This window comes from Neofelis nebulosa, chromosome 10 (genome assembly GCF_028018385.1).
Source record: "Neofelis nebulosa isolate mNeoNeb1 chromosome 10, mNeoNeb1.pri, whole genome shotgun sequence".
NCBI classification, from domain to species: domain Eukaryota; kingdom Metazoa; phylum Chordata; class Mammalia; order Carnivora; family Felidae; genus Neofelis; species Neofelis nebulosa.
In genome coordinates, this window is record NC_080791.1 from 114,866,140 (window position 1) to 114,894,021 (window position 27,882).

Here is a 27,882-nt window from a genome sequence, read left to right on the forward strand (position 1 = left end):
CAGCGTCTGCCCAAGTTTATTGTGGAAAGCAAAGAACTGAACAAAGACTCAGAAAATAAATATCTGCAGAGAGGAAGCCAGCTCAGGAGGTGAGGAAGCTCAGGGGGTCAGCAGGAGGGGTGGGGGGTGCGGAGGGCGGTGGAGGCGAGCTGCGTGGCACGACCCTGTTCAAGCGCCTCCTGGGCGCAGGCCCCCGGGGCTGGAGCGCCGGGAGCGGCCGGGGACGCGGCGCGGGGCCGGCGGGAGCTCACAGGTGGTGTCCTGGCACCGGCAGCTCTCGATGTGGGTGTAGGTGTGGCTCCGCGAGCCGCCCTGGGGACAGTGCAGCACCACCTCCCGCTGGCTGGTCCGTTCTTCCTTACAGCAGGAGCACTTGTGGTCCAGGGCCTGGGCCTCGGCCGAGTACCTGCGGGCAGGCGGCCGGCCAGAGTGAGGAGCCACCCCCACTAGGGTGAGGAGCCCCTCCCCCACCCCTGCCCGGGGCCTGGGACTCACAGGGCAAAGGTCCCGCAGGACCCAGAGCAGTAGTTCATTGTGACTCTGTTGGTGCAGCCGGCGAAAGAAATTTCCCGTGTGACGGGGATGGCGGAACAGAAGATCCTGGTCTCGTTGCGAGGGGTGCCTGCCAAGAGGGGGGGTTGGAGGCTCTGGGGTGGGGGGGTGGGGTCTCCACACCCCAGGGGGCCCGCAGGTTCTCCCTCACAGCCTCCTCTCCCTCCTCGAGTGCCCCAGCCCCGGCCACCCCACAGCAAGCAGGGCCCCCAGCTGCTGTCCCCCAATTTAACGTCTGGCTGAGAGTGGCAAAGAAAGGGACAGGAGTCCCGGGACATCATCCCCTGTGCCTCCTTCACCCCCGCCCCAGGGTCCCAGAGGGAGCTCCCCTGCCGCACCGTGTGCCCCAGAGATGCCCGCCCGCCAGGCTGTACTCACATTTCTTGCAGCAACCATTGGGCATGAGAGTGATGGAACCCTGGAAGGAAGGAGAATGAGCCTGGAATCCCCAGACCACCCCCCGGCCGTGAGCAGCCCCGTCCTGCCTCAGGGTGGGAAAGGGCAGGTCCCGAAGAAAGGACCCCCACTCACCGGGAGGCAGATGCTGGGGTCAAAGTCGGGGCAGGTGATGTTGGAGACAGAAGAGATGAGCTGGTTGTGAATCTTCACGCAGCTGAAGAATGTGCAGTTATTCTTGGGGTCATGCTTTATGTCCCCGGGCTGCAGGGCACAAGACAGCCTGGTGAGACCCACAGGAGGCCCACCCGGAAGACAGACAAGAAACGCCCTGCAGGTTTCCAACCACCCAGCCAAGTGCAGCTCCTGTCGGACAGAAGGTCCAGCCTGCAGGCCCAGAGCACCAGCCTAGAGTCCCCAGACACGTCCACATCCTAACCCCTGCGCCTGCAGATACGACCTTATCTGGAGAAAGAGTGTTGAGAGGTGAGATTAGGTTAAAGATGCTGAGATGAGACCATCCCAGATTACACGGGTGGTTCTAAATCCAACAACGAGTATACTTATAAGAGAGAGGCGGAGCCACAGCAAGGTGAGCCAGAAAGTGGAGGGACGCGGCCACAAGCCCGGGGCCGTCTGGAGCCCCAGAAGCCAAAGAGGCAGGAAGGCTCCCCCAGAGCCCTTGAAGGGACCGCGGCCCTGCGACACCTCCAGCTTAGACTCCGGCTCCAGACGAAAAGGCTCGGTCACTCCTGGTGTTTCCAGCCCTAGTCTGTGGTCACGGCCACCCCAGGACACTGGAACAGCCATGCCCGGCCCTGGGAAGACCCTGCTGGGGCGGCGGGAGGCATCCCAGGCCTTGCCCGTGGCTGCGGGCCGGCCCCTCCCGGGTGGGGATGGGAGCAGGCCCCTCGCTCACCTTTAGGATGATGGGTTCCTTGCCGGGCCTCTTGATGATGCAGTGGGTCTGCTCACACTTACCACAGCACTCCCCGGGGGCCTCCACCAGCTCAAAGCCCTGCGGGATGCACACGGCTAGGTTGGTGCGGGGAGGGAGGGAGCCACGGAGGTGGCCGCGGGATGGCCCGTGGCCTCCGGGGGGGCGGGGGGGAGGCTTACGGGGCTGCAGGAGTTGTCACAGAGCACGTGGGTGCAGGAGATGACGTTGAGCTCGGTGCTGCTGTTCCTGCGGTTGGTGCACACGCAGTCCTGGCACTTGGAGGAGTAAACTGGCGACCCCGGCTGAGGGCACAGAGAGGAGCGGGTGAGGCGGGGCTACCACCCTCCACGGAGGCCCCAGAGCAGGCACCCTTCCCGGCACCCTGCCCAGGCTCACCTGGTACTCAGCATTCTGGTGAACACACACACCCTTGGGCACTGGGAGGAAGAGAACGGGGACGTGGGTCGGGCTGGACGGAGTGGACACCCGGGCCCAGGGGGAGTGTGACCACCATGCGGGGTGACCCCACGGTCAGTCCCACCCCCCGGGACAGCACGGACACTGAGCCCAGGGGGAGTGTGGCCGCCATGCAGGGTGACCCCACGGGGGTCTCAGCCCCACCCCCCGGCCCCCACTAACCACAGGTGTAGGTGGGGCAGCACTTCCCGGGTGTGATCTCACTCTTCACTTCAAATCCCAGTGGGCACTTGGACGGCATCGCCGGGCACAGGCTGGTGTTGCACTCTGGGGGGAGGGGGGAGACAAGGGGAAGGAGGGGGCTGCGGGCACCGGCCTCCTCCGACACCCGTGCTCAGGTGGACATGCCCCAAAGGCCCCCAAGTGAGCGGCTCCCCAGCTCAGTGAGGAGGTGAAAACACCCTCGGGGGCTGCCGGGCGACTCCTGGGCCCCCAGCACCCAGCACCATTCCGGAAGTGGCCTTACTGCAGGATGTGATGTTGCAGCAGGTGTCGGCGGGGTTGACCTCTGTGAGCGGGTAGGTGCCCTCCTCCGTGCACTGGGGCGGCTCCTGGCTGCACGTCTTAGGCAGGCAGGAAATGCCGCTCCCGCCCTCCAGGCAGACACAGCTCTTGCAGTCGAACTCAAAGTGTTCCCCAAACTGCAGGCAGGAAGTGGGTGGGCAGGGGGGGTCACAGGTGCCACTTGGGTGAGGTGGGCTGGCACCCAAGACCCCCTGCCAGGGCCACACCGCAGCACATCCACAGTCGGCCGGATGAAGGCACCACACCTCGCATCCCACTCAGGTCCTGTAGGATACCTGTGCCCTCCCCCACTCCCAGCACGTGGGGGCAGGTCACTGACATCACAGCCGTGACCTGCTCCTGGCACTTGCTGGCACACGGGAAACACATGACACGTGTATGGGGCTCGCAGACTAGAGCTAAGGCATCAACCATATGTAGGAGACAGGACAACACTGTGGCCAGGATGTCATCTCAGGTTTAGATAGAGCTTCAGATGGCCCATGGGTGGGTGGCGTGAAGGTGTGGATGGACACATGAGCCAGTGAGTGGATGGATGGATGGACAGATGGACGGACAGACGGGTGGATGGATGGATGGATGGATGGATGGATAGATGGATGGACAGACAGACGGACAGACAAGTGGATGGATGGATGGATGGACGGATGGACGGACAGGAGGATGGATGGACAGACAGGAGGACAGATGGATGAACAGATGGACAGTTGGATGGATGGATGGATGGATGGACAGACGGACGGATGGATGGATGGGTAGAGAGTTTGACAGACGGATGGACAGATGGACAGTTGGATGGATGGATGGATGGATGGATGGATGGATGGATGGATGGACGGGTGGGTAGATGGATGGATGGATGGACGGACGGGTGGGTGGGTGGATGGATGGATGGATGGATGGACAGACAGATGGGTGGATGGATGGATGGACGGACAGGAGGACGGATGGATGGACAGGAGGATGGATGGATGGATGGATGGATGGATGGATGGATGGATGGACGGATGGATGGATGGGTGAAGAGTTGGACAGACGGATGGACAAATGGACAGATGGATGGATGGATGGATGGATGGACAGATGGACGGACCGACAGGTGGATGGATGGATAGATGGGTGGACAGATGGATGGACAGGAGGACGGATGGACGGACAGGAGGACAGATGGATGGACAGATGGATGGATGGATGGATGGATGGATGGATGGATGGACGGGTGGGTAGATGGATGGATGGATGGACGGACGGGTGGGTGGATGGATGGATGGATGGACAGATGGACAGACAGATGGGTGGATGGATGGATGGACGGACAGGAGGACGGATGGATGGACAGGAGGATGGATGGATGGGTGGATGGATGGATGGACGGATGGATGGATGGATGGATGGATGGGTGAAGAGTTGGACAGATGGATGGACAAATGGACAGATGGATGGATGGATGGATGGATGGATGGATGGACAGATGGACGGACCGACAGGTGGATGGATGGATAGATGGGTGGACAGATGGATGGACAGGAGGACGGATGGACGGACAGGAGGACAGATGGATGGACAGATGGATGGATGGATGGATGGATGGACGGACAGACGGATGGGTGGAGAGTTGGACAGACAGATGGATGGAGAGTTGGGTGAGTGCACGGATGGGAGGATGGATGGGTGGGTGGATGGATGGAGGGGTGGAAGGTGGGAGGGAGGGAGGGAAGGAGACGCATGGGTGGGTAAGTGACTGGGTGTGGGTATCCAGATGACCCTGCTGGCTCAGCCCTCCGGGATGTAAATGACATGACTCAGGGTCTGAGACTCCTGGCTTCTTCTTGCCACCCACCCTGGTCCCCAAAATTCAGGGTTTATGGGTGAATCCTACCGTGGCACCAAGAGGAAAGGCCTACCTTTCTAGGCACATTGTCAGGTCCCATACAGCCTAGGAAGGGACAGGAAACAAATCGTGTTAGCAGAGTCCTGGTGCCATGGGATCAGGGCGGGCTTCACGGAGGCAATGTGGGCAGGCAGCATACCACACATGTCCACGCAGGCGTCGAATCCCGGGGCGTAGTTCATGGTGCCCTCGGGACAGAAGCAGCCCTCCACCAGGATGCTGTTGTTCTTCTCAGAGGATCTGGGGGTGAGAGGGCATCATGAGGTGGGTCTGTGCTCTGGCTGGAGGCCCGCCGCCCCCGTGCGTCTTCCAGCAACTAACCCAGACTTGCAGGTGGGTTCCTCTGGAGGACCACAGGCCCGGTACTCCCTGTGAGGCGGACACGTCAGCACTGCAGGGAGGGGACAGGAATCAGAGAAGCCGGAGCCGGGGTTGGGGGGGGGGGGGGTGGAACTGGCGAGTGACATTCCTGCCCCGGCGGGGGTGAGCGGCTGCCCGGTGTCGCCCACCTCGGCGCCCCGTGCCGTTCTGAGAAGGGAGGCAGGTGACGAGCTGTGCTTGGCGAGCCCGGCGGCAGCCCCAGGCCCCCAGCCCCTCAAGCCTGCCCTTCTTCCCACCCCACGGTCCGACCCGGCTCTCCCTGTACGCCTGGCCTCCCACAGGCGTGGCTACAGGCCGTAGCCAGAGACCCCACCGGCCCGTGGGACCACGGGTCTGGGGCAGGGGCAGGCGGACACGCACAGCAGGCGCCGTTGGTGTGGTTCCGCCAGTCGATACAGATGCCCTTCTGGGCACAGAGGGTCGCGTAGGTCTGCAGGCTGGCGCACTCCAGGCCCGAGCCGGGCACGAAGCAGCTGTCGAACACGCAGGCGTCATAGTAGTGCTGGGGGGGTGCCACGGCGTGGCACTGGGCGAACAGGCTGTGAGGGAGGACGCAGGGGTCACGCTCCGGCCGGCCCTCCCCGCCCCCCTCATGCTCCCCACCAGCCTAGCACCTCCACCTGGCTGCCCTGTTGGAGCCTGGCTCTGCCTGCACCCACCCAACAGACGCCTGTGGGCTGCCCGTGGCAGGAGAGCAGAGGGACGCCCTGGGGAAGGGGGGTCGGCTCTGCAGCCCGAGGGCGAGGTGCTGTGCGCCCGCCTCCTGGAGGCGGAGGCTGCCGGGCGCCGGGACCCCCTCCAGCAGCCGTGGCAGGGGGGCCACGCAGCCTCGGCCCGCACACCTCTGGGAACAGGCGCTCGCTCCCCGTGGATGCCAGCTCCTCTCCATCTCAGCCCAGGTCTGCCTCCCTGACATCAGCCCTGCACGCCAGCTCGGTCCCGGCTCAGCCTCTCTCCCTAGGGCCCCCGGCGCGGCCGACCCCCCCCCCCCAAGGCACAGGGACGTCTCGCCACACCGCTCCACCCCGGAGATGTCGGAAGCCCCAGCCCCGGGCCGTCCGAGGCCCGGCACCCGCCCGTGGCGCCCTGACCTCGCTCTGACACCCCAGACGTGCTCCGCGTCCGGCCCCCCTTTGCAGACTGGGGGCGAGGCCCCAGCCCCTCAAGCCTGCCCTTCTTCCCACCCCACGGTCCGGCCCGGCTCTCCCCGTACGCCTGACCACTCCCTGAGCCCCTGCCTCTGGCGGGTGACGGGCGGCGGCCAGGCCTGGGGGGGTACCTGTCTTTGATGAGGTCGCAGAGAGGGGAAGCACAGTCCTTGGGCGTGGGGCTGCCTGCTGACGGCGTGCTAGCCGGGGGCTTGGTGGTGACGCCGACGTGGGGACAGTGTGGCTTGGAGGGGTCGTTCACCACCCACTGGTCGGCCGCGACCTCGCAGTTGGAAACGACCTCTCCGCTGGGCAACACGCAGTCGTCGGCGGTGTTGTTGGTACACGTGCCTGCATCGGGAGGGAGGCCCACGCTGAGCCAGCACCAGAGCCACGCCACGCAGCAGACAGCCCCGGGCCGGCCCCGGGGCCCCGGCGACCGCCAGGCCAGGGCCGAGGGCGCTGAGCGGGCGAGACTCCGGCCCGCTCGTTCCCACAGACGCCCACCCGGCATGACGGCCCCGGGGCCCGAGCCGAAGAGCCAGAGAGCCAGCCCCCAGCTGGCCGGCCCTCACACCGGCCTCGGCCCCAGCCAACCCCCCCCCACCGCCCCGGGGGCGGGCCCGGGAGCCACAGGGAGCCCGCAGGGGCTGAGGGGCTCACCACACTGGCCCTTGGTGTTGTTGCCAAACCGGTGGTGGGGCAGCCTGATGGAGAAGGACAGGCCGTTGTAGGAGATGAGGGCGCCCAGCTTGGCGATGTCCACCACGTAGTTGATGCCCGACTGGGACACCTCCAGCCCATAGTTCCTGTAGGGCAGCGCCACGGCCTGCCCGTTGACCTGCACCTGCGGCCGGCACACCCGTGGTCAGGACGTCCCCTCGGGGCCGACGTGGTGGCCCCTCCCCCAGGGCCCTGCCCCGGCCACTGCGCATGTCTCTCGGCGGCGAGTCGGGGCAAGCTGCGTCTTGACAGAGCATCTGGGGTCGCCCCAGCCCTACCTGTTGTCAGGCCTGTGCGTCCGGTGTGGGGACCTCTGCCTGTCCCTTGCCCCCCGTCCCCCTGCCCCTTGCCCTGGTCCGTTTCCCACTTCCTTTCCACTGCTCCAGGCCAGACTGGTCCCGGCCGATCCCCGGGGTGAGAGCACAAGGACGCTGTCCCGAGAGTCCCCCCCCCCCTTCCCCGTGCCGAGGAGTGAGGCTCCCCAGGCCCCCGGAACCAGCAACTCCACGCAAGTGTGTGCAAGAGGACTGCAGCCAGGGGGCGTGCGGGAGGTCAAGGTCCCTGGTCCCGGGAGAACAGCCCAGCCCCCTGCCGAGCGAGGGAACCGGCAACCCCCCCCCCCCCCCGCGCAGCGCCCCGCAACCTGGCCAGCGCACCTGCACTTTTATGGGGGCCATCTGCACCGTCTTGATCAGCACCTCCTGGGTCTTGTGGCGCACGATGAGCGTGCGGGGGCAGGACACCCGGTCGTTGACGTCACAGTGGTAGTTGTCGATGTAGACGCCGAAGCCGTCTACCGTGGGGTTGATCTCCTCCACCAGCACGTACGTGCAGTTGCCCTGGTAGCTGTAGTAGAGCCCGTCGAAGGTGACGTAGTGCGGGTCCCCCCAGCCTGTGCAGTAGCCTGCGGACAGAGCTCCCGTGAGCCACACCAAGCCCCAGACTGGGGGAGCGGCTGGGACAGGGACAGGAGCCGGCGGGAGCCCAGGAACAGTGAGAAGACAAAGCAGGAATCCAGGGGGTCCCGGAAATTCTGGTTCCTGGAGCACGAGGGGCGTCCGAGCCCGTTCGGTGGGACACGCCTGGCTTGGGAGCCAGAGGGTCCGGGTTCGAAGTCCAGCCCTGCCCCGCCCACCCCGGGGTGGGGGGGGTGGTGGCGGGGAGCAGCCTCGGTGGCGGTGGCGGAGGTGGCTCCAGGAGGCACGCCCCCCCCAACCCCCGCCTGGACCCCCCACCCCAGAGGGGGAACCAGCAGGAGGCACGAGAAGCCCCTGAGGGCCTGCAGCCCCACACCCGCAGAAGGGGGAAGGAGGGGAGGGTCCGCGGCCTGGGCCAACTCACAGTCGCACTCCCAGTGCCAGCAGCAGCCATCAGGGTCCATGACGCGCACGGGCGGGAGGTCGTTGGAGCAGGTGGGCATGGGTGGGGGCTTGCACTGCACCTGCACCAACTCCACCGTGTTGCCGTATTTGCAGATGGCCATGGTGCAGTTACACAGCCACCACGTCTCGTTCTCCTACGGCGGGGAAGGCGCAGGGTCAGCGGGGACCGGCCTGGAGCCCCAGCCTGCACAGGGGTGGCCCTGAGCCCTCCCCCGGAGCCTGGGGACCGCCCCGTGCAGGAGGCAGCCGCCTCGGCCTCACCACCGGCCAAGCCTCCTCCTCCTCGCCCGGCGGGGAGGCGTGGCCCAGGAGGTGGGCGCTCGGCCCACCCTGCCCCCAGAAGGCCACTCGGAGGACAGGGCGTCGCGGGTGACCGGCAGACGTCCCTGTCCTCCCAGGCGGGCATGTGTGCGCAGAGCCAAGGGGACCACAAGCGGCCAGCAGCCCACTGACCTCTCTGGGAGGATCAAGGTCTAGGCACCCACGGGGCTTGGTGGTGGCCAGAGTGCTTGATGCCATGGACGTGGGTGGTTTGGGTGTTGAGGCCGGCGTTGGTGAGGAAGGGGTGGGCGTTGGGGAGGGTGTGGACGGGCACGACCAGTTGAAGAACTCAAAGGTGCAGGACAGCGAGCAGTTCACGTAATAGCAGGTGTCCCCATGCGTCCCGTTATACACCGTTTCACCTGCCAGGGGACAGAGACCAGACCTACACTAGCCACGCAGGGCTGGCTCCCAGAGCATACAAACAGGTGCCAACAAGGCCACTGGAGGGAAGCCCACTTCGACCATGTCCCTGACTCACGGCGACAGCCAAGAGGGGCAGACCGCAGGGATGGCCGTCCAGCCGGCTCCCGGTGGGGACTTCGGCCTAACCCCTTACCACTGGTGACAGGAGACCAGAACCCACCCGCCTCTGGCACCTAAGAGTCAGAAGTGACAAGCCTGGGTACCTGGGGCGAAGTAGGTGTCATTCAAAACGCAGCACTTTTCCAGGGGTGTGCTGGGGATGGAACCTGTAGTTTCAACGATGCTGGGGGAGGAGATTGGGGTCAGCGTGGGGGGGAGCACACTGGAGGTCGTGGCGCTCGTGGTGGGTGGCCTGTGCGGCGTGGATGACGGGCGTCCTGGCGGTGTGAGCGTTTCTGTGGACGTCGTTGACACAGTCGTGGGTGTGGGTGTGGAGGAGGTCTCCGTGCTGGTGGTGGTGGTAGTCGAGGCCGGGGTCGGGGTGGGGGTCGCGGTGGGGGTCGGGGTCTCCGTGCTGGTGGTGGTCGGGGTGGGGGTCGGGGTCTCCGTGCTGGTGGTGGTGGTGGTGGAGGCCGGGGTCGGGGTCTCCGTGCTGGTGGTGGTCGGGGTGGGGGTCGGGGTCTCCGTGCTGGTGGTGGTCGGGGTGGGGGTTGGGGTCTCCGTGCTGGTGGTGGTGGTGGTGGAGGCCGGGGTCGGGGTCTCCGTGCTGGTGGTGGTCGGGGTGGGGGTGGGGGTCGGGGTCTCCGTGCTGGTGGTGGTCGGGGTGGGGGTTGGGGTCTCCGTGCTGGTGGTGGTGGTGGTGGAGGCCGGGGTCAGGGTCTCCGTGCTGGTGGTGGTCGGGGTGGGGGTCGGGGTCTCCGTGCTGGTGGTGGTCGGGGTGGGGGTCGGGGTCTCCGTGCTGGTGGTGGTGGTGGTAGAGGCCGGGGTCGGGGTCTCCGTGCTGGTGGTGGTCCTGGTGGGGGTCGTGGTCTCCGTGCTGGTGGTGGTCGGGGTGGGGGTCGGGGTCTCCGTGCTGGTGGTGGTGGTGGTGGAGGCCGGGGTCGGGGTCTCCGTGCTGGTGGTGGTCGGGGTGGGGGTCGGGGTCTCCGTGCTGGTGGTGGTGGTGGTGGAGGCCGGGGTGGGGGTCTCCGTGCTGGTGGTGGTCAGGGTGGGGGTCGGGGTCTCCGTGCTGGTGGTAGTGGTGGTGGAGGCCGGGGTCGGGGTCTCCGTGCTGGTGGTGGTCCTGGTGGGGGTCGGGGTCCTCGTGCTGGTGGTGGTCGGGGTGGGGGTCGGGGTCTCCATGCTGGTGGTGGTGGTGGTGGAGGCCGGGGTCGGGGTCTCCGTGCTGGTGGTGGTCCTGGTGGGGGTCGGGGTCCTCGTGCTGGTGGTGGTCGGGGTGGGGGTCGGGGTCTCCGTGCTGGTGGTGGTGGTGGTGGAGGCCGGGGTGGGGGTCTCCGTGCTGGTGGTGGTCCTGGTGGGGGTCGGGCTCTCCGTGCTGGTGGTGGTCCTGGTGGGGGTCGGGGTCTCCGTGCTGGTGGTGGTCGGGGTGGGGGTTGGGGTCTCCGTGCTGGTGGTGGTGGTGGTCGGGGTGGGGGTCGGGGTCTCCGTGCTGGTGGTGGTCGGGGTGGGGGTTGGGGTCTCCGTGCTGGTGGTGGTGGTGGTGGAGGCCGGGGTCGAGGTCTCCGTGCTGGTGGTGGTCCTGGTGGGGGTCGGGATCTCCGTGCTGGTGGTGGTGGTGGTGGGGGTCGGGGTCTCCTTGCTGGTGGTGGTGGAGGTCGGGGTCGGGGTCTCCGTGCTGGTGGTGGTCCTGGTGGGGGTCGGGGTCTCCTTGCTGGTGATGGTGGAGGCCGGGGTTGGGGTCTCCGTGCTGGTGGTGGTCCTGGTGGGGGTCGGGGTCTCCGTGCTGGTGGTGGTGGTGGTGGAGGCCGGGGTCGGGGTCTCCGTGCTGGTGGTGGTGGTGGTGGGGGTCGGGGTCTCCGTGCTGGTAGTGGTGGTGGTGGAGGCTGGGGTTGGGGTCCTCGTGCTGGTGGTGGTCGGGGTGGGGGTCGGGGTCTCCGTGCTGGTGGTGGTCGGGGTGGGGGTCGGGGTCTCCGTGCTGGTGGTGGTGGTGGTGGGGGTCGGGGTCTCCGTGCTGGTGGTGGTCGGGGTGGGGGTCGGGGTCTCCGTGCTGGTGGTGGTCGGGGTGGGGGTCGGGGTCTCCGTGCTGGTGGTGGTGGTGGTGGAGGCCGGGGTCGGGGTCTCCGTGCTGGTGGTGGTCCTGGTGGGGGTCGGGGTCTCCGTGCTGGTGGTGGTCGGGGTGGGGGTTGGGGTCTCCGTGCTGGTGGTGGTGGTGGTGGATGCCGGGGTGGGGGTCTCCGTGCTGGTGGTGGTCCTGGTGTGGGTTGGGGTCTCCGTGCTGGTGGTGGTGGTGGTGGAGGCCGGGGTCGGGGTCCCCGTGCTGGTGGTGGTGGTTGTGGAGGCCGGGGTGGGGGTCTCCGTGCTGGTGGTGGTCGGGGTGGGGGTTGGGGTCTCCGTGCTGGTGGTGGTGGTGGTGGAGGCCGGGGTCGGGGTCTCCGTGCTGGTGGTGGTCGGGGTGGGGGTCGGGGTCTCCGTGCTGGTGGTGGTGGTGGTGGAGGCCGGGGTCGGGGTCTCCGTGCTGGTGGTGGTCGGGGTCTCCGTGCTGGTGGTGGTGGTGGTGGAGGCCGGGGTCGGGGTCTCCGTGCTGGTGGTGGTGGTTGTGGAGGCCGGGGTAGGGGTCTCCGTGCTGGTGGTGGTCGGGGTGGGGGTCGGGGTCTCCGTGCTGGTGGTTGTGGTGGTGGAGGCCGGGGTGGGGGTCTCCGTGCTGGTGGTGGTGGGGGTGGGGGTCGGGGTCTCCGTGCTGGTGGTGGTCGGGGTGGGGGTCGGGGTCTCCGTGCTGGTGGTGGTGGTTGTGGAGGCTGGGGTTGGGGTCCTCGTGCTGGTGGTGGTGGGGGTGGGGGTCGGGGTCTCCGTGCTGGTGGTGGTGGTGGTGGAGGCCGGGGTCGGGATCTCCGTGCTGGTGGTGGTGGTGGTGGAGGCCGGGGTCGGGGTCTCCGTGCTGGTGGTGGTCGGGGTGGGGGTCGGGGTCTCCGTGCTGGTGGTAGTGGTGGTGGAGGCCGGGGTCGGGGTCTCCGTGCTGGTGGTGGTGGTGGTGGGGGTGGGGGTCGGGGTCTCCGTGCTGGTGGTGGTCGGGGTGGGGGTTGGGGTCTCCGTGCTGGTGGTGGTGGTGGTGGAGGCCGGGGTCGGGGTCTCCGTGCTGGTGGTGGTGGTGGTGGAGGCCGGGGTCGGGATCTCCGTGCTGGTGGTGGTGGTGGTGGAGGCCGGGGTCGGGGTCTCCGTGCTGGTGGTGGTGGTGGTGGGGGTGGGGGTCGGGGTCTCCGTGCTGGTGGTGGTCGGGGTGGGGGTCGGGGTCTCCGTGCTGGTGGTGGTGGTTGTGGAGGCTGGGGTCGGGGTCCTCGTGCTGGTGGTGGTCGGGGTGGGGGTCGGGGTCTCCGTGCTGGTGGTGGTCGGGGTGGGGGTCGGGGTCTCCGTGCTGGTGGTGGTGGTTGTGGATGCTGGGGTCGGGGTCCTCGTGCTGGTGGTGGTCGGGGTGGGGGTCGGGGTCTCCGTGCTGGTGGTGGTGGTGGTGGTGGAGGCCGGGGTCGGGGTCTCTGTGCTGGTGGTGGTCCTGGTGGGGGTCGGGGTCTCCGTACTGGTGGTGGTCGGGGTGGGGGTTGGGGTCTCCGTGCTGGTGGTAGTGGTGGTGGTGGAGGCCGGGGTGGGGGTCTCCGTGCTGGTGGTGGTCCTGGTGGGGGTCGGGGTCTCCGTGCTGGTGGTGGTGGTGGTGGAGGCCGGGGTCGGGGTCTCCGTGCTGGTGGTGGTGGTTGTGGAGGCTGGGGTCGGGGTCCTCGTGCTGGTGGTGGTCGGGGTGGGGGTCGGGGTCTCCGTGCTGGTGCTGGTGGTGGTGGAGGCCGGGGTCGGGGTCTCCGTGCTGGTGGTGGTCCTGGTGGGGGTCGGGGTCTCCGTTCTTGTGGTGGTCGGGGTGGGGGTCGGGGTCTCCGTGCTGGTGGTGGTGGTGGTGGAGGCCGGGGTCGGGGTCTCCGTGCTGGTGGTGGTGGTTGTGGAGGCTGGGGTCGGGGTCCTCGTGCTGGTGGTGGTCGGGGTGGGGGTCGGGGTCTCCGTGCTGGTGGTGGTGGTGGTGGAGGCCGGGGTCGGGATCTCCGTGCTGGTGGTGGTGGTGGTGGAGGCCGGGGTCGGGGTCTCCGTGCTGGTGGTGGTCCTGGTGGGGGTCGGGGTCTCCGTGCTGGTGGTGGTGGTGGTGGAGGCCGGGGTGGGGGTCTCCGTGCTGGTGGTGGTGGTGGTGGGGGTCGGGGTCTCCGTGCTGGTGGTGGTCGGGATGGGGGTCGGGGTCTCCGTGCTGGTGGTGGTGGTGGTCGGGGAGGTCGGCGTGGTTACAGGGGAAGGCGTGGAGATACAGTGTGGAGGCCACGAACAGCAGTAGACGTTGATCTCATAGTTGAGGCAAGAAGGCTGGGGCATGAATCCCCCTGGCTTCTGGTGTTCATTTCTGCACACCAGCCCGACATTGATGTCGCAAACCACGTTCTGCCCCAGCTGCTCAAGGGGGATGTCAGGAAACTTGGCGGCTCTGCAGGAGATGTTGGCTGCCCAGCCTTGTACACAGACCTCGATAGATTCGATGTCTGCCCCCGGTTTGGTGTTGTTTGGTTTCCCTGAATCCAGCCAGCCAGTCCAATTGCACTCAGGCAGGCACGGAGTGGTGCTTGATCCCAGGGTAGGGGTGGTCGTGGTGGTGGTGGTGGTGGTGGTGGTGGTGGTGGTGGAAGCTGGGGTCGGGGTCTCCGTGCTGGTGGTAGTCGGGGTGGGGGTTGGGGTCTCCGTGCTGGTGGTAGTGGTGGTGGAGGCCGGGGTCGGGGTCTCCGTGCTGGTGGTGGTCGGGGTGGGGGTCGGGGTCTCCGTGCTGGTGGTGGTCCTGGTGGGGGTCGGGGTCTCCGTGCTGGTGGTGGTCGGGGTGGGGGTCGGGGTCTCCGTGCTGGTGGTGGTCCTGGTGGGGGTCGGGGTCTCCGTGCTGGTGGTGGTGGTGGTGGAGGCCGGGGTCGGGGTCTCCGTGCTGGTGGTGGTCGGGGTGGGGGTCGGGGTCTCCGTGCTGGTGGTGGTGGTGGTGGAGGCCGGGGTCGGGGTCTCCGTGCTGGTGGTAGTCGGGGTGGGGGTCGGGGTCTCCGTGCTGGTGGTGGTGGTGGTGGAGGCCGGGGTCGGGGTCTCCGTGCTGGTGGTGGCCGGGGTGGGGGTCGGGGTCTCCGTGCTGGTGGTGGTGGTGGTGGAGGCCGGGGTCGGGGTCTCCGTGCTGGTGGTGGTCCTGGTGGGGGTCGGGGTCTCCGTGCTGGTGGTTGTCGGGGTGGGGGTCGGGGTCTCCGTGCTGGTGGTGGTGGTGGTGGAGGCCGGGGTCGGGGTCTCCGTGCTGGTGGTGGTCCTGGTGGGGGTCGGGGTCTCCGTGCTGGTGGTGGTCGGGGTGGGGGTCGGGGTCTCCGTGCTGGTGGTGGTGGTGGTGGAGGCCGGGGTCGGGGTTTCTGTGCTGGTGGTGGTCGGGGTGGTGGTTGTGGTTGAGGGCGTGGTGGTTGGGGCCGTGGTTGGGGACCCGGGACACTCATACATCGGCAGGCAACAATTGACACGTATTTCATAGTCATAACAGACCGCGAACGGCCCGTTTCCAAACTGGTCTTCGTTGTGGCAAGTGAACCCTGAGGAGACATCACACTGTACCTTCTGGCCCGTCTCCTCCCAGCTGAGCTCTGGCTCCGTGGCCAACCTGCACTGGATGTCCTCGGGTTCCCTGCAGACACTGTCGAATCGCTCCCAGTCTCCGCCGGTGCTGTCCATGCTGGGGTGGTTCTCGTTGATCCAGTCGGACCAGAAGCAGCACACATCTGGGGAAGCAAATCCGGGATTGGATTGGTCACCGCGCCTGGACGCAGCTTCCGGGGAGCTCACTGAGACTGGCATGACCGCCCTCCTATCACGGCCAAAGAGCAGGGTGTTGCCGGCTCAGAGTGTGGGCCCAGCTCTGCTTCGTCTCTCCTCCTGCAGCTCCACACTGAGCCCCAGGGAAGGAAGAGCCCCTCACGCCACACCTGGGTGACAGCCCGACCCCCGGGCTGCAGCCCTCTGCCCCTCCCTTGGCTGTTTTCAAATCCTGATGTCCCCTTAAAAACAATTAGCATGGACAGGGTCAGCCATTCCAATGAAAAAGCCCACGGGAAGGGGCTCGGTCTGGACGCTTGAACAACAGTGTCACCCCGAGCCGCTCCTTCCCCCGTGCATCAGCCAGGCACCCGTGAGCCCCAGGGGGTCATGCCACCCAAAGCACCCTCTCTGGTAAAGTGAGCAGCACGGGCCACGGGCCCCACATCCGCATCTCCTGGGCAGTTCCCGGAGCAGCTCCGGGTGCCCTGCCCCCCGCACCCACCCGCCTCGGGGACACTGCCCACACAACTTACTGGGAGTGGCTGAGGACGGGGTCGTCGAGGAGATGGTCGTTGCTGCACAAGAGCCAGAAAGGAAAGGAGGCTGTCACTAGAGATTTTGACATCTTTAAAACTGTTTTATAATTTTTACAAGTCCCTTTTTCCCGTGGCTACCACACCCCCGTGGCTCGTCCGGTGACGGCTACCACCTCAGTGAGAACAACCATGGGGGGATTTAAGGACCTTCCTGTCTCTAAGCCTCAGGGGTATTTTCTTGCTGGTTCGGGAAGCGTCCCTAGGTCTGGGCTCAGGGTTTGGTCCTGATGCCACATCTCAACTCGGCAGGCCAGGGGCCCCGGTGACGTCCCCTGAACAGAGACGCCTGTGAGCTGCGCACCCCCCCCCCATTTCAGCTGGGCCCCGGGGCCTCACCTGTGCTGGGGATGGGGGTGGAGGTGGTGCTCGTGGTGCTGGTGACGGGGGTGGTGGAGGGTGGCAAGGAGGACGAGGGAGGCGAGGTAGACTGGCAGATGTTGAAGTGTTTCTCCACCGTCCCGTTGGGACCGCAGATCACCCAGTAGCAGAAAGACCCATCCTGGGTATAGTTGAGAATCTTCCCTGGGGGACGGGCGGGAGGCCAAGGTCAACATGGCAAGGACAAGACAGAGCCTCTCGAACACCCCCTGCCTGTCCCAGTCAGAGAAAGACTAGGTGTCCCCCAGCCCCGACTAGCGGCAGACCGATCTGCCACCGGGACTCCATCCCCAGAAACCCATCGGAGCGCAGAAGCCGAATGGCACAAGGGGTGACCTCGGCCCCTCATCACAGGCCTGGGGAGGCCGGTGCAAGTCAGAGCCGGCTCTGAGCCAGGAAGGGCCTCTGGGGACCGCAGGAGCAGGGGAGGGTGACACTGAGCCCCACCCCCACAGTCCAGGGACAGGCAGCTTGGTGGCTCTCCTGGGCGGGAGGGCAGCTCACCTTCTTCGGGCCGGCAGACAACTTCCGAGGAGTCGGTACACATGCTGCAAAGCAAGCACGGAGCTGCAGACCCCGAGCACACACCCCCCGCCCAGGCCCTCCCTGGTGCACCCCGGGTGCAGCTCCAAAGAAGCCTGCCCACTGGGGTCTAGCTGTGGGCCGAGGAGGACAAGCTGAGGTAGGCAAAGGCCAGACAGAGCAGGAGGCTGAGAAGAGACAGGCTGGCCTGTCTCCACGTCCTGTTCCCATGTCTGTACCTGCGGGTGTGCGCCCCTGGCCGTGCATCCACACCCACACACACGAATGCATGGTGTGTGCGTGTAGGTATATGCTCGCGTGTGCACCTGTGCACATGAAGCCACGTCACGCGTGCGCCCGACCTCCCCCGGGCTCCCTGCAGGGCGAACTTAGGTACCAAGACTGGCAGTCCTTGTCGGAGGGCACGGACGCTCCAGGTGGGTAATGGGTGTCCTCGACGTAGCAGCCACACTGGTCGGCCGTGACGCACTTCTTCTTGTCCTCGTCATAGATGGGCCTGTCCTTGGGGCACCGCGGGTAGCAGCCTGGTAGGCACAGGGCACAGGGCTTGGACCGCCACGGAGGATCCCACATCCTCCAGACCCCACCGTCGTGCCCACCATGTCAGGGCCTTCTCTCCAGGAGGTTCCTCCGGGAAGTCCTAGGTCCCCCCCTCGCTGGGCCCTGCACACTGCCATAGGGCCAAAGGGATGGCCAGGACCCTCCCAGTCTCCTGGGGAGGTGGGGAAGGGCACTCCCTCCCCAGACCTGCAGGTGGCTCACCCCTTCACATCCCTAGTTCTCAACTCCAAGGCCCTGAGGAGGTTCCCCAGGACCCCTGGGTGAGACACCCGCCCGTCCTGCTTCCTTCCGCCTCCCCGCCTGGGTGGGGTCTTGGCTTTACAGCGAGGTGGGCCTGGTCCGCCCCGGACCTCAGGTCCCCAGCCCCACGGGGCCTCTCCCAGGCGACCCTGCGGGTCTGCAGAGGACCCTGTGCCTCGGCCCCCGGGGCACGCTCACCCTCCAGGTAGGACACGGAGATGTTGGAGTGGATCCCGTTGACCGTCCTGCAGGTCTCAAAGCTGCGGTTCCCACATGGCTCGTAGTGCCACTCGCACTCGTCCGGGGGGTTGTAGTAGTCACAGAAGATGGCTGTGGGGGATGGGGGGTCAGATCCAGGGAGCGCGAGGCCAGCTCCCTTCTGGCAGCCCACACGCCACCCTGGCCCCGAGCAACAGCTCTCAGGAGGGAAAGAGGCTGCAAACACTCCATCCCTTGGGTGGGTAAGGAGGGCCAGCCCACCCGCAGTGTGGCCCCCGCCCCAGGACAGGCGGGCACTCACGGCACAGGTCTGGCGTCCTCCAGAACACGCAGGCCCCCTCCTTCGTGCACGCCTGGGCGTATGAGGCCACGGCAGAGCAAAAGCACTCACAGTCCCCGCCCGTGTCACAGGAGCACGAGTCATGGACGCAGGCCTCGTAGAAGGGCTTGGGGTCCACCTGGGGGAGAAGACCTCTGTGCCCTGGGCCCGCACTGCCCTCATGGGGCCAGGCCTGCCCCTGCAGCAGAGGAGCTCAGGACCCCCAGGGCAGGGCACGGTCACCCAGCACTAGCCTCCCAGGGGGCCGGCAGGGGAGGTCCAGAGACAGGGGGCCACCCCTCCCCCCCCATCCCCCCCCCCCCCCCCCCACTGCCCGGAGCTTCCGTCCTTTCTCCCTCCCTGGAAGACATGAGGGCTGGGGACCCAGCCAGGGGTCTCCGGGAGGGCGGGGCCTCTGGTAAAGGCCAGAAAATGGAGCTGAAGCTGGAGGAGAGGGGGCACACGGCGACCTCAGGGCGCTCCTCAGCGGGAGCAAGAAGGGCCACCCTGCGCAAGGATCCATGCGGTCCCCCGCCACGGCCCCGCCTACGGCCCCGCCCACGCGCACGGCCCCGCCCAGGCCCGCCGCCACGGCCCCGCCCACGCACCTTGCTGTGGCAGACCGCGAAGACCCGGCTCTTGATGATACTGCACTGCTTCTCGGCCCAGGAGAGGCGGTGCGGCCTCAGGGCGCAGGGCTCCGGGGTGAAGCTCACGTCTGGGCAGGTGGGGGCCTCCTTCCAACTGTTCCCGAAGTCCAGCTCGCTGTCCACCACCATGTGGTCCCTCGTGGTGAAGTCGTTGCTGGAGCGGCGGTCGAAGTTCCCACACAGCCCGCACACCGTGCCCTGCGGAGGCAGCGAGCCCCGGGCGTGGTGAGGCGGCTCCCGCCCGGGAGCGGGGCTCGGCCCCTCCTGCGCCCCGGGGGCCCGGCAGCCCGGCGCCGCCACGCACCTCGTAGGACGGCGCCAGCTTGATGAAGACGGTGGTCCTCTTGTCCCAGATGACGATGACGCCCACGCTGGACTCTACCACCAGGTACTGGCCCACCTCCCGCGTGGTGTAGGACACGTGGTGGCCCACGTCTCGCTGGATCACCACGCGGTGCTTGCCCTCCAGCTTCAGCTCCAGACTCTGTGCCCAGGGGAGAGGCCCTGTCACTGGGCGCCCGGAGCATCCCCGAGGGCTCGCGCGTCCCCGGCATCAGGTGGCACTCACCCCCATGAAGATTTTGATGGCCTTGGAGCAGGTGACGCCCGTGGTGCCACAGGGAACATTCTCGGTGATGATGCTGAAGGAGCCCAGTGAGGAGTTCTGGCCACAGTAGTCCTGGGGACCCACGGGGGACGTGAGCCACGCTGGCCCGGCCACCGCTGCCCCGGGGCCCCCACCCAGCCTCAGCCCTCCTCTGGTAAAAGGGGGCCCTTAACGGCACACACAAGCCCCTCACTCCCCGGGCCCCTCACTGGGGACCCCTTCTTGGTGGGCTGAGAGTGGCTTTAGGACGTGGTGTGGGGCCACGGGCCGGGGGCAGGGCCACGCCGCTGGCCTCACCTGAGCCGCCACGTAGGAACAGTGTCCATCAAAGTCGTAGTGCTTTCCGTCGAACGTGATGTAGTGGCCACTTCCGTAGATGGAGCAGGAGCCGTAGCACACGGCCTGCGTGCACGCCCAGCGGCCCCTCCGGCAGGTGCTGAGGAGAGTGGGAAGGGGGCCTGGAGGGGCCACGGGGGTGCAAGTCCCCCCACCCCTGCTCAGAGGGAGCCCGGCGGGCCGGGCGCTGTGCGGACAGCCCCGGGAGTGGCTCACGAACCACACCCATACAACCCCCCCCCCGCCCCCGCCAGAGGGCCTGGGGCCGGGGTCAGCGGGCCACTCACCAGGTGTTGCAGTCCACCTTGATCTTGTCCCCGGGGGAGTACAGGTCCTTGTTGTGCACACAGGGACACTGCTCTTCCACGACACAGCCGCCGCGGCCGTCATCCAGCAGCCCGTCCGGGCAAACACAGCCGCTGATGCACTCTGTCTGGTACTGCAGGGGGCCGGAGTGGCGTTCAGGGATTTGCTTCCGGGCTGGCCCCGTCACTGCCGCCCCCTTTCCTGACCCTGGCAGACACCCCTCTGTCCCTTCCCCACCCACAGACCCCGGCCCTCTCTCCTCTCTCGGGCTCTGCCCTGGGCCAGGGTACAGGCGAGGGCTGCCGGCCGAGGGTCCCTACGCTGGCCACCGTGCCCTCAGCGGGCCGGACGGGGGGCCGGCCGGCCACCACCTCCCCCGCCCGGGGACAGGGAGGGCCAGTGAGACCCGTGTGCGCGCGGGACCCAACATCCAGGTCCCGGGGCCAGTGTGGACGCCTGGGGACACCCTCCCCCCCACGGCGGCCCCCACACGCACGTGGCCGGCAGCCAGCGTCTGGCAGCTGGTGGGTCGCGGGTTCTGGATGGCCAGCGCTGTCAGGTTGTTGCAATCCACGTGGATCTTTGGGGCCTGACAGCCTGTGGGACAGAGGGGGCCGCCTGGGCTCAGTGGAGGTCGGGCTGGGAGCGGGGCGGGGGGGGGGCGGCTCAGCAGGCGGGGATGGGTGAGGGGTGGGGAGCCAGGCACGCGCGCAGGCTACTTACGAAGGCCGATCAGCTGGATCTGGACGCACTGAAGCCTGCCGTTCCGGCAAACGCTGAGGGGAAGAGGCAGGAGGTGAACAGGCCCCTCGTGGGGGCGGGCGGGCCCGTGGGTCCCCCCATGCCCCCCAACCCCAGGCCGCCTACCATCGCTCCCCCTGCCGCAGGACCACTTCCCCGGCCTCCAGGTAGAGGCCGCGGTGATAGCAAGAGCACTTGGCCAGGGGCACACAGCGGCCCTTCTCATCCAGGAAGGTGTGGTCGGGGCAGCCGCAGCCGTCCACCGGCGCAAAGCCCTTGAGGCAGTGGGTGTCGGCCTCGGAGAGCGAGCGGCAGGTGGGCTGGCAGGTGGTCAGGTTGTACAGGAAGATCTGTGAGCTGGGGCAGGAGCCCAAGTCCTTGTCTGCGGAGGCGCGGGGCGGGCGTGAGGGGCGCGGGGACGGCCCCCGGCCCCCCTGCTCCCCGCCCCACAGGCTGTCCCTGAGCCCCACCCCAGCCAAGGGGCCCACGAGGGCAGTCTCCCTGAGATGGCGCACGGGAACCCCGCCCCCCGGGAACCCCGGGCCGCGGTTCTGGGCCCCGCCCTGCCAGCACGGAACGGCGGGGTTGACCCCTCCCGCCACGGGGGACGCCAGACACCCCGCGGGGGCTGGCACTCACTGCAGACTTGCTCCCGCCACCCCCACAGCATGACGCCCTTGGTGGCGCAGGCGCGGGCATAGGAGGACAGGGCGGCGCACATGCAGTCTTCGCTGTTCTGGCAGTTACACGTATCGTACCTGCACCTCTGGGGGAAAGTGAGGCAGGCAGTGAGCGAGGGAAGCAGCTCACACACGCGCGCGCGCACACACGGCACCGGCTCCCACCCCGCAAGGGGCAAACCCACGCAGGCACCCCCGCGCGCACACGTGCTGACGGTCGGCAGCTCCCAGGGGGAGACTCGAGGCCAAGTGTCGGGCTCGGCCCGACGCACAGAGCGCACCTCCCGGGCAAGATCGGGCGACGGGCAGTGCCCACGCGGGTCCCACCCACCTTGTAATACTCGGAGGGGTCCACGGCTGAGTGGCACCTGCCGAAGGGGGTCTCTGTCTTCTTCAGCAGGGAGCACCAGTGCTCCGCGTAGTTGGCTGCAGAGGAGGGACAGAGCCTCAGCAGGGGCAGGCCCCTCCAGCAGGTCCCCTGAGCCCCGCTGCCTGGCCGCCCAGGCTGGAACCCACTCGGTGCCCTGGAGCCCAGTCCCCTCCAGCCCAATGCGAGGCCACACCCCCACAGCCGCCCCACGCTCAACCTGCCCTGACCTGGTGGGTGGGAAGGCATGTGTCATGTCCCCAGACCAGCCCCTGGGCGAGGGCCACCACCCGGTGATTAGCGAGCAAGCCTGGCCCCTCCGCGGTGACTCTTGGCGGGCAGCCACCGTGGACCACCCTACCCAGCCACGCGGCAGAAAGCAGCAGCTGGACAGGCTGGCCAGCCAGCGCCCCCCCCCCCCCGCCCAAGCCCACTCGGCCAACGGGTCCCGCGGGGCGTCCCGTGCACCCGGCGGGGCCGAGCCTCACCGCTCTCGATGTTGAGGGAGCAGGGGTCCTCCAGCCAGTCCAGCTTGTCGTGGCAACTCGACTGGGCCTTCCACGTGTTGGCGAAGCCGGCCCCCGTGGCCTCCACCAGCCCGCCCGCCGTCTTGAAGTCATCCCCTTCCAGGCCGTTGAAGTTCCCGCAGAGGCCTGAGGGGCCGGGACAGGGTTGGGAAGGGGCAGGGCGCCAGGGGGCAGGCCCCGAGCGAGCGGGGCCCTGGTGGGGGCGGGCCGAGGGCACCACTCACCCTGCACGCGCCCCTGGGCGGCCTGGTCCAGCGTCACAAACAGCTGCATCACGGGCACCAGCTGCACCTGAAGCCTGAGGCCGAAGGCGGTGTTCACCATGAGGTGGTGGGAGGACGGTTGGAAGACGGAGAAGCTGGCTGCGAGGCAGGGGGCGGGGGTCCCCCTCGTCAGCAGGGGCTCTGGAGCTGCAGGGGGCTGCACTTCCTCCAGCGCCACCCCCGACTGGGCGTCCCATGGACCCACCAGTCATGGGGGGGGGGGGAGGGGGCAGGACTCACCAGTCACGTGGGGCAAGTTCACCTGCAGCTCATTCAGCAGCACGCTGCCATCCGACTTGAAGGCCACCACCTGCGGGACAGGCGGAGGGGACGGTGGGGCTGAGAGGGGCCCTGGGGGCCCAGGGGCGCCGGGCGGGGAGGGGCGGGGGCACCCACGTTCTTCTTCTTGTCGGTCAGCAGCACCGCTGTCTTCAGGCAGGTCTGCTTGTCCGTGGAGCCGCAGGGGGCCAGCTCACCCAGGAGGGCGTAGGAGTCGCGGTCGCCCTGCAGGGGACAGGGACGGTGGCAGCGACCCGCACAGAGCCAGATGCAGGGCCGGGAGCCAGCCGTGCCCGCTCGCCGCCCGGCCAGCTACCTTGACCAGCACGTAGTAGCAGTCCCCGTGGAAAGTGTACTTCTTCCCGTCAAAGGTGGAGATGTGGGAGCCGCCCTCCAGGGCGCAGGTGCCTGGGCATGGCAGGTCTTTGCACACCCAGCGGCCGGCGGTGCAGACGCTGTGGGCCATGGGGCACAGGGTCAGGCTCAGCTGCCCCCTCCAGCCCACCGGCCCCTAGCCCAAGGCTCCCAGCCCAGGGCACCCAGCCCACTGGCCCCCAGCCTGCCAGCCCCCAGCGCGAGGCCCCCAGCCCACCAGCTCCCAGCCCAGGGCCCCAGACCCCAGCCCCACCAGCCCCCAGCCCACCGGCCCCTAGCCCAAGGCTCCCAGCCCAGGAAACCCCCCCCCAGCCCAGGGCCCTCAGCCCACCGGCCCCCAGCCCACCAGCTCCCAGCCCAGGGCCCCAGCCCCCAGCCCACCGGCCCCCAGCCCAAGGCCCCCAGCCCACCAGCTCCCAGCCCGGGACCCGGGACCCACCACTGCTCGCAGTCGTTGGTGATCTGCTGGCCGGGCAAGTACAGGTGCCCGTGGACCTTGCAGTGACACTGGCTGACGGGAATGCAGCCTCTGCCCGCAATGTCATCGTACACAGTGCCTGGACGGTAGGGAAGAGACGTTATCCTCGGCCAGCCTCGGAAAACCCCAGAATCCCCACAGCGGGGCTTCCTCCGGCAGGGCCGCAGCCCCGGGCTGGCCTGTGATGGGGAATCTCCCAGGTGGGGTTGCCAGCCAGGCCTCCCACCCGCAGGCCCCTCTGGTCCTTTGGGGACACCTGTGCCCCCACACATCACCCGGTCAGGGATCTGCCTTGGGAACACAGCCTCCAGACCACCTCCCTGGGGGCCTCCAGGCTCTGTGAGCAGGGCAGCGGGACAGGTGCCCTCGGGGTGATGACCAGGAAGGAGTCCTCCCACCGAGACTCCCTGAAGCCTCACTGTGTGCACTTGGGAGGCAGTCTTCAGCTTCTGTGTCCCTTCTACCCAGTGTCAGGGAAGAGGGCACCGCCCCTCGCGTCCAGCGCCATCGCTGACCTCCCCCCACCGCCCCCCGGTCCCAGGGCACACGGGCCTGGGTGGGCCATCTCAGGGCAGTGCCCACCCACCAGCCACCGCCCCGAGGCCTCCACAGCACACACCTTCCGGGCAAAAACAGCCATCCATGCGGTGCTCCTCACACAGGTTGCTGATTCCCAGGTGTGAGCAGGTGTCCATGCAGGGTGAGCCGCTCTCCAGGTAAACCATGTTCCCGGGGCAGCTCTTGGCTGCAAAGGCAAAGGCAGGCCCCTGAGCGGACACGTACACAGGGGTACAGGGGGCCCAGGGTGCGGGGGGCCGGGATGCAGGGGGGCCGGGGTGCAGGGGGCTGGGGTACAAGGGGGCCGGGGTGCAGGGGCCGGGGTACAAGGGGGCTGGGGTGCAGGCGGCCGGGGTACAACAGGGCTGGGATGCAGGGGGACCAGCATGCAGGGGGCCCGGGGTACAGGGGGCCTGGGGTGCAGGAGGGCCGGGGTACAGGGGGGCCGGGGTGCAGGGAGGCCAGGGTACAAGGGGCCAGGGTACAGCGGGGCTGGGGTGCAGGGGGCCCAGCGTACTATGGGGCCGGGATGCAGGGGGGCCACGATGCAGGGGGCCCGGGGTGCAGGGGGCCGGGATGCAGGGGTGCCGGGGTTCAGGGGGCCAGGGTACAAGGGGGCTGGGGTACAGCAGGGCCGGGTGCAGGGGGCTAGGGTACGGGGGGCCAGGGTACCAGGGGGCCGGGCTGCAGGGGGCTAGGGACAGGGGGCTGGGGTACAAGTGGGCCGAGGTGTAGGGGGCCGGGTGCAGGGGGCCCAGGGTACAACGGGGCCGGGATTCAGGGGGCCCAGGGTACAGGGCCCGGGATGCAGGGCACCAGGCCGCCCCGTCCCTGGACGGCCCCCGCCCCGGGGGCCCCGCGGTGCCCCTGCCCCCACCCGCCCGGCGGCACCGCGGCGCTTACGGCAGAACACGGGGGTCCTCCAGGTGCCCGGCCGGCCGCCCGCGTGCGAGCACTGGCGGGAGAACTCGGCGAGGCTGCTGCAGACGCACGAGGCGCCCAGCGGGCACCGGCAGCGGTCCTGCACGCAGGCCTGCACGTACAGCTCCAGCGGCACCAGGCCCAGGCAGTCCTCGAAGGCCGAGCCCGTCAGCAGCCTCTCGCACTCGGCGCGCTGGCAGACAGACGCGGGGGTGAGGGGATGAGGGCCGCTCCCGCCCTCCTCTTCTCCGCGACACCCCCGGACGCACCCCCCCCCCCCCGCCTCCCTCCCGGGAACGGCTCCTCCCCCGCCACGTGAGCGACTCACGTGCTCAGAGCAGGACTCTCCCGCGGGCTCCTCCTCGGGGTCCTCGCACACCGCCCCGGGCTTTTTGATCTTCTGCATGTTCCCAAACTCGATGGCACTGAAGGATGCACCTGGGGGCACAGGCCTGTCAGCGGGGCAGCGGCAGGGACCCAGCGCCCACGCCCCGCCCGCCAGGCCCCCAAGGAGACCCTACCGTCAGAGAGGAACTCTGAATAGACGTGCAGGCCGTTGTAGTCCCCGCAGAGGCCACACGTGTGGTTCCGGAACTTACTGTCCAGCTCCAGCTGGAGGGGGAACGGGAGGCAGGTGAGCGGGACCACGGCCAGGCTGGTCCCCGGCACCTCCCTCCACTCGGGCGCCCGGTACGGCAGGAGGCTGGGGTCAGCCCCGGGGTGTCCTGGCACCGGGGATCGCTGAGGACCGGGACAGGGGTGGGGGGTGGGCGAAGGGCCAGCCCGCCTCCCCCCGCACCCTGGGCCCCGAGGGGCCCCCTCTGCTGCCGATCCGCTCGTGACGGGGGCAGGTCCGCTGCCCCCTGAGCTCCGCTAGGCACCCCCGGCTGTGGCGGGGGCTGCACCCACCATGAGGGAGTCTTCCCGGTTCCACATGAGGGTGAGTCCCGCGCGGGAGTAGACCTTGGTATAGACGTCGCTCTTCTCAATGAGCAGCCCGGGGCTATAGTGCGGGGTGCTGACCCTGGGGAGGGGCGCCGGGAGGGAGTCACGTGCAGGCCCACACAGTCACCCACTGCCCAGAGGGGACTGAGGCTGCACGTCCTGTGGGTGGGGTGGCCTCCGCTCCCAGTGCCAGGGCCACGGACGGCGTGGCCACCCTCCGGGGCAGCCGGGGCCGTGGCAGGTCAGCCCTGTCCACCTTGGCCGGGCTGGCCTCCCGCCTGCCCCTGTCCCTCTTTATGCCCCTCCTCCAGGCCCCAGCTCTGTGCCCCGTGGGCCTATACACAACCCCCTGGGGAAACAAAGGGCACAGCCTGCAGGAGGCTGGGCAGGAATGCAGCTTAGAGCCCATTGTTCCCGAGACAATGGGGGACAATAGCTGGGGAGGGGAGAGGGCCTCCCGCGGCCCCCCCTTGGGTAACTCGAGCCTGGGTAACAGGGGGGGCCTGGGGCCCCCAGTACAGGATGGGTGAAGCCCCTCGCACCCACGGGGGCTCCTGGCGGGGGCCCATAGGTGTTTGCCAAACGGGTCAGTGACCCGAACTCAAACCCGACACCCTCCTAGCTGGTGGAGGGCCTCGCGGGGCCGCCCAGCCCCACTCACACGGCCCCGTTCAGCACCGCCAGCTGGCGGGTGAGGTAGATAGTGTCGTCTTTGATGTTCAGCAGGATGTAGTCGAGCTGGGGGTGAGCCCCGTCTCGTCCCAGGCCCCGCTTCAGGTGCACCGCAAACTCCTTGTACGAGTCCCTGCAGTCAGACGCAAAGTTGTAGTCGCAGAGGCCCGGGAAGCGGAAGATGTCGCCGTCGAACGTCTTATAGTGGAAGTCGCCCCAAGTGCTGCAGACGCTGTGGCCATGGTTCCGGGTCCTGCCCTCTGGGGGAGCAGGGACACACAGGGTGAGCGGGCCAGGCCCCGGGAAGCCTGTCCCGAGGCCCCGCCCCACAGCTGCCCTCTGGGGACCGTCCACGAGGCCATCCTGCAGGACTGGCCCCTGCTGGACCTTTGCCGCCCTGACCAGGGGGTCTCAGCCCCTTGAAAGGACATTTCCAGCCGCCACCCCCGTGCGCCCAGCCTGGCACCAAGCAGGATAGAGGGACTTCCCGGAGCCCAGGGCACCCTGTCCACCTGGTCCAGGGACCACTGCCACCCCCCGTCCGGCATCCCCCTGCTCCCACCGCCCCTCACCCACCAGGATGGCGTCTCTGGGTGCCCACTTTGTGTCCAGACATTTGGGGCCAACTTCCTCCCACACCCAGCGGCTTTGTCACCCAAATGGGACAGAGACACCCCCATCCCGCGCTCCCACTCTTTTCGGTCTGGAGTGACCCCTTCGGCACGCGGCCAACACCCCACTTTGCGGAAGGGCTACCTTGGCCTTGGCCCTCCAAGGGGCCCTGACACCCAGCCCCTCTCGACTGCCCCTGCCCAACCCCCCCCCCCCCGACCCGCCAGGTCCCTGGACAAAGGCCCAGCTCAGGTGTTTGCACCTGGCACCACCACCTGGCCACAGACTCTGGCCCGAAGATCACCTTCAAAGGGATGACAGGCACCCAAGACCACCTTCCCTCCTCCTTCCTTCCACCCAAAGTCGGAGGGCAGGATGCCCGACCCAAGCGGTGCACCCCAGAGGCTGGGCGGAGGAGGGCCTCCGCTCTGAGCTGCCTCGGCCGTCCTGCCTCCCAGGACACGCCACTGACCACCTTCTCACCTCTCCGGAGCTCCGCACCCCCAGCTGAGCTGAGGGCCAGGCAGACAGCCACCAGGCCGGCTAGCGGCAGCCCCATGGTGGCTCAGAAGGGTGGCGGGGGAGAGCAACTGGGGCAGGGGTCCGG

General features: G+C 68.2%; 1 protein-coding gene across 1 annotated transcript; it reads right to left on the minus strand.

The window, feature by feature from the left end:
* On the minus strand, positions 1 to 27,882 carry LOC131488356 (mucin-2-like). Its single transcript, XM_058690084.1, has 49 exons — positions 27,759 to 27,882; positions 26,653 to 26,923; positions 25,956 to 26,070; positions 25,568 to 25,658; positions 25,375 to 25,484; positions 25,029 to 25,239; positions 24,187 to 24,312; positions 23,529 to 23,646; positions 23,031 to 23,169; positions 22,832 to 22,939; positions 22,676 to 22,745; positions 22,397 to 22,534; positions 22,134 to 22,298; positions 21,610 to 21,704; positions 21,238 to 21,364; positions 20,725 to 20,980; positions 20,581 to 20,633; positions 20,354 to 20,454; positions 19,839 to 19,990; positions 19,513 to 19,651; positions 19,177 to 19,287; positions 18,913 to 19,092; positions 18,567 to 18,806; positions 17,941 to 18,097; positions 17,619 to 17,750; positions 16,996 to 17,143; positions 16,581 to 16,624; positions 16,035 to 16,220; positions 14,897 to 15,065; positions 12,460 to 13,180; positions 9,366 to 9,399; positions 8,869 to 9,098; positions 8,375 to 8,549; positions 7,690 to 7,937; positions 6,974 to 7,157; positions 6,442 to 6,661; positions 5,523 to 5,701; positions 5,103 to 5,172; positions 4,921 to 5,021; positions 4,795 to 4,826; positions 2,832 to 3,006; positions 2,528 to 2,632; positions 2,285 to 2,325; positions 2,068 to 2,190; positions 1,868 to 1,966; positions 1,084 to 1,212; positions 931 to 970; positions 496 to 622; positions 1 to 406 (listed from the first exon to the last, which is right to left on the minus strand). Exons 1-49 carry the CDS (start codon positions 27,832 to 27,834, stop codon positions 169 to 171), a joined length of 7,299 nt encoding a protein of 2,432 aa, XP_058546067.1. The 5' UTR covers positions 27,835 to 27,882; the 3' UTR covers positions 1 to 168.

Excerpts from the sequence above, each read along its gene's own strand:
- LOC131488356 (XM_058690084.1), bottom strand. The coding sequence starts at position 27,834 with ATGGGGCTGCCGCTAGCCGGCCTGGTGGCTGTCTGCCTGGCCCTCAGC. Across the intron at positions 25,485-25,567 it reads TTCAGAGTTCCTCTCTGACG|GTGCATCCTTCAGTGCCATC; the intron begins GTAGGGTCTCCT and ends CTGTGCCCCCAG. Across the intron at positions 19,652-19,838 it reads AAGGTGGACTGCAACACCTG|CACCTGCCGGAGGGGCCGCT; the intron begins GTGAGTGGCCCG and ends CACTCTCCTCAG.